Source organism: Nyctibius grandis, chromosome 5, assembly GCF_013368605.1.
Source record: "Nyctibius grandis isolate bNycGra1 chromosome 5, bNycGra1.pri, whole genome shotgun sequence".
NCBI lineage: Eukaryota > Metazoa > Chordata > Aves > Nyctibiiformes > Nyctibiidae > Nyctibius > Nyctibius grandis.
In genome coordinates this window covers 30,976,751-30,981,750 of record NC_090662.1, presented here as the reverse complement: position 1 = coordinate 30,981,750, position 5,000 = coordinate 30,976,751, and the positions used below count along the sequence as shown (strand labels likewise).

Here is a 5,000-nt window from a genome sequence, read left to right as displayed (position 1 = left end):
AACATATGGTGTTGTAATAGCTAATAAATAATCATGAGTAGGCAGTAACCTCAAACTCGGGGCGGGAGGTCTTTTATATCTATACCATTGCTTACAGTCATGTGTTATACGTGTATACCCGTATGCAGACATAGGTGAGCATATGTGCATGTGGAAACACAGTGGTGTGTACTGGTGATAGTGGTGACGATGCTGAGGTAAAATCTATCTCTAGTCCTTTTTCTGGCAATTTTGTACCCAATTAACTGAAAACATTAAGCCATTACGTTAACAGGCCACACACTATCATGCCTGTGTAATTGAGGGAGTAAAATTCTTTTGAATCAAAATTTCAGAAAACAAGTGAATGGTTCGTTCTGAGCAATTACCTAGTTTTTAAACTGATTGTACATTTTTGCATCCGTGAAGTCAGTTCCTTTGAAAATAAGTAAATTATAGGTTTTGTGCCTCAGATAAAGGAAATGTGATGCCTGAACTTAGCATAAACTACCAAGCAAGTTACATGAACACTCTTAAACAATTTATATTAAAAGAATGAACAAATCTTTCATAATTGTATCTCTTCCCCAGCCATACCTCTTGCAAGGATAGCAGAACCTGTCGTATTTTGCTTACCTGCAAACCCTGTTGTTGGGTCCTAAAACTGTGAAGTCATGATTTAAATAAAGAGAGACAAATTTTAGAGACAAAAAGAGACAAATTATAGTAAAAGTGAGATCCAGTCCCCTCTATTTTTCCACTGTTTCTGACGAACACATTTTTCCTATAGATTACCAATCAAATAACTACATAGTTCTCTGATTAATTCTGCTAAAAAAGAAAAAGGAGAAGATACATTTCCTCTGTGGTATCGATAACTTAGTTCCTGTAACTGTGAGACCATCTGTGACCGTAGTCCCTGCAAAGTTTACCCCTCGTGCCTACAGTGGAAATAGCCAGTCAATCCACATTCAAAGGCAAAAGTCCTTTGCTTCTATTTCTTCTTTAGCCTGATCCTTATGTTTTCTTCTCAGTGGAGCAGCAAACCCACTATGAAAGCTCCAAAAGGGACTTCTCTGATCCTGGAAGAGAGAGAGAATAAACTGAAACCAGTGTCCTTCAGAAAACAGTATTAAATGAGCTTTGTAAAGTTGTACTCGATTGAAATGTACAGGGGACAGCCACTGGGGTCTGGGCTTTAGTTACGGACAGCCACTCACTGAGGTCCTCTTTCCCTGTTGCAGAGTGGAGGGAACACTAAACTGGCATGCGTAGCCTGAATCCCTCCCAGGAGGCTTGCTGCGTGTGTAAGGTGTGTAGCTGTTCCTTCCCCTGCCTTTACCTTGCACGCTCTTCCTCGGACTGGCGAGCCTGATCACTGCCTTCATCTTCAGAGGCTACTTCTGGAAACTGCAGTGAAAATCCGTGGTGTTCCCATACAGCTCTGTTTTGGGGAAGGGGGAATGAATGTTCTGTTGTTGTTTTGGCTTAATGATTAAAGAAGAGCAGATAGAGAAATCTTAACAGATCTTAATTCACGGTAGTTCAAGCAGCCTAAAAGCAGTTACATCTTTTGAAGAATCATTTGTAAGGTGATAGTTCATCTGCACCAGCAACAGGGAGTTGAAATCAGTTCAACCACTCTACCAAATATTGCTAACCAGTTACATTGGCCTTTAGATGGCATATGTGACCTGGGAGATAGGAACTGGGTATCTGGCAGTCATCACTGAGAAAGTTTTCAGAACTGAATGAAATAATCAGCTTTGTTATTTCGTATTGTTGTATCTAAGGCATGCTCTGACGAGGTCTTTCTGCATAACTCCCATTGAAACTGATGGAAGCCATATGCACAGGAGTCAAAAATGGACTCATAAAGAAATTTTCCTCATCTTAACACTGTCTTATTAGTGTTCTCTTTCTTCTGTAGGCACCTTAACAATGAACACGCATTGGATGACAGAAGCACTGCTCAGTGTCGCGTGCAAATGCAAGTGGTTCAGCAGTTAGAAATACAGGTTTGTTACGTGGATGTATTATCCTATTACTTATTTACTATTAACCTAAACTAAATTGAAAACACTTGCCTTAGTGAGTCTAGCTTAAAGCCATATGTTTCTTGCGTGAAATTTGTTGATATTCATGAACAAGTGGGCTTTTTTTTTAGTTAAAGATTTTTCACATTATAAATTATGCAATAATTATCTAACATCAGCTTTGTCTACAGTATTTTGCTTGAACTAAGACCCCATCACAAATGAAAAATGCAGTCCCTGGAGCAGAGACTGGATCCAAGCCATCTTCAGTTCTTGAAATGCTGGGTCATGACCCCTCTTCCTTCTTCCCCTTCTGATCCAACGCTTGTCTATGCTGTTCTGCAGGACAAAGGCACAGCAGAGTGTATCTCCACCCGAAATGACTCCCAGCCCGACGGTGGGCAGTTTTCTGCGATAAGAAAGTGTAATGTCAGACCCACTCAGGGAGGTCCCCAGGCAGTGGGGCAGCTGGGACCACAGCACTCAGGTGCCCTGTTCAGGCTCTAACCATTAGAGGTCACTGCATGTATATGAATGCTCCCTCCAGCTTACGGAAGAAGTGTCAAGTACCCCTGGGGTCTCCCAGTATTGGGACTACACTTATCAGGCTACTGAGGCTGGGTGCAAACATTGGCAGCCCAGAATGACCATGCAGGACTCGTAGAGCACGCGGTCCCCTCCTGCCTGTACGGGAGTCATAGGAGAGCGTTTCTCAGGAGTCCCGTCTCCTCTTGGGAGGGTGCAGAGGAGACCAAGGGATGCACCTGGGGACTGGGATTTTTTCCCCTGTTCGTTGCCATATGTGGAGAAAGAAGGATAAACACCTTTCAGCTTTCTCACCTTTTAGCATATTGTCTCACTGTTGTCATGCATGTAAGAAAACTTGTTCTTTCAGCCAAGTCAGACTGTTTGGTTTTAATACTGGAAACCCAAAACAATAAGAGGAGTGTACAATAGTGTCATTTATTGTCATTTCCCTTAAAATGAAAGCTTTATAAACCCAGGCAAAGCTGCAGTTTCTTTTATCAGATTTACAGGAGAGTGTTAGCTTAATTTGTTCATTAGGAATTTACATCATGGCAAATAGCATGTCTCTAAAGTGTCACGCACATAATATGACGCCTAAGAAGAAACTTTTTTCCCACCCCCTACCTCAAATGTTCTTTAATTAAAGATGCACTGACCAAGGTATATCCAGCATATCCAAAATATCTGCAGTAATACAGGTAGTTTCCTCTTCTTAAAATTACTCACAAGTTATTTTCCTTAGTCCAGTCTCAGTCTACAGGTGTAAACTCTTGTGCTGAATTCATGCAAGAAAGCATTACAAAACTCTCTGGAAAATGGCAGCGTTAAACATCAAGTGCTTCTTGTTGCAATTAATGTTGTAATTGTGTTGTAGATATATGCAAAGCCATATCACTAGAATACAATTTCGAGCATTTCTTCTTGCAACCTAGCTTTTGAAAAAAAATTACTCTTTTCATGTTGTAAGATACGTTTTCCTCTTTTATGTTCTGATATATTTATCAACAAGTTACCTTTCCTCCTCTTTTTTTTTTTTAAATGTGGTAATTTGTTTGAGTCTGAAATTACAAATATTTATGTAGCGTGTGATCAGAAATGGTATCAGTTTGGAAGAAGTACAGGTTTCAGAAACGTGATATTTTGTAAAAGCAGTTTAAGGGATTGTTAAGAACTGTTTACCATTTACAAAGGCTGGGCTGTAATGTAACAGTCCAAGTGAAGATTTAGCTTGCAGTGTGACCAATTATGCCATTTTTTGCTTTGTCTGACTGCTAGTGAAGTAAGGTCCATCAGTTGTAATGAGACCTAGTGCAGTGTCGATGCCGACTCGGTGGCAGAGTTCAGCGTTTCACACTGCCTGGGCTCTGTCACTCTATTGAATTAGATTGATGATGGCAGATTGCAGGGGGCACTAACTGGACCTCAGTGGGAAAGGATGAAGTGTGTAGACAATCCTGGCAGGCACTGTGCTTTGAGGACCCTTCACCCCTTCACAGCTGTTGGCACTAGTCCATTGCTAACAGTGTCCACAGGACTTTAAAGAGACACTATGGGCCTTCTAATTTATGGTCTTAGTAACTTGTTACTGTCGAGGCGACTGTGACCTCAATTCTCTTATTGACAAAAAGATGAAGTGTTATTTGTTTTCTCTGACCTTTTAACATATGAAAGGCTATAAAAGTTTTTTGTTTTTGTTTTTGTTTTTTCTTTCTTTCCATGCCCAAAGTTGCATTTCCTCTCAGATAAGTTTCTACTGACATAGACTTTTATATGCAGGAATCATTACACCGAGACAAGTTCAATGATAAGATGTATCACTGCAGTAAAATAGCTGTATCAGTCATTTCTAAAATGCGTCTGATCTCACTTTTTCTTAACAGCTTTCTAAAGAACGCGAACGTCTTCAAGCAATGATGACCCACTTGCACATGCGACCCTCAGAGCCCAAGCCATCTCCAAAACCTGTAAGTGCATATTGCTTTATAAACAGTAAATAGGTCTACGAATGTAGCGGACTAAGAAAATGAACAATTTAGTGACAGTTGGAAAACAATGAGTGTGATGAAAAATATGGCAATAAAATGAAGGTAAAATGCAATAGCTTGTCAAATTGTATGTTTCTTTAAAAGTAATGCTATCTTTTACAAAATGTATCCCAATCTACACCATAGGTGACACTAAACAAAGTACACCTCTAAGTGTCCAAATCATTGCCTTGAGACTGAAACTAGAGAGAATATCTTTTTGTGATTGATTTACAGATATTAAAAGGAAACCCACTTTGAAAGATTTGAAGTTCAGTGGACTCTGTGGCAGTAAAAAGTAAATGTAAAAAGAATCTAGGTACTTAGGAAATTTCTTAAATTACTTACAAGACATACAAACAATTTGTTATTCTTAAACAAACGAAAATGCTGTTTTGTGCAACGAATTTAAACAATTGTAAAGACAGGTTTT

General features: G+C 39.6%; 1 protein-coding gene across 1 annotated transcript in view; it reads left to right on the top strand.

The window, feature by feature from the left end:
* Positions 1-5,000, top strand: part of FOXP2 (forkhead box P2) — a 461,901-nt gene that overhangs the window by 413,656 nt on the left and 43,245 nt on the right. The window contains exons 12-13 of the mRNA XM_068401530.1: positions 1,910-1,997; positions 4,424-4,507. Of these exons, the coding sequence (XP_068257631.1) occupies positions 1,910-1,997; positions 4,424-4,507 (172 nt within the window). The remainder of the gene's footprint in view (positions 1-1,909; positions 1,998-4,423; positions 4,508-5,000) is intronic.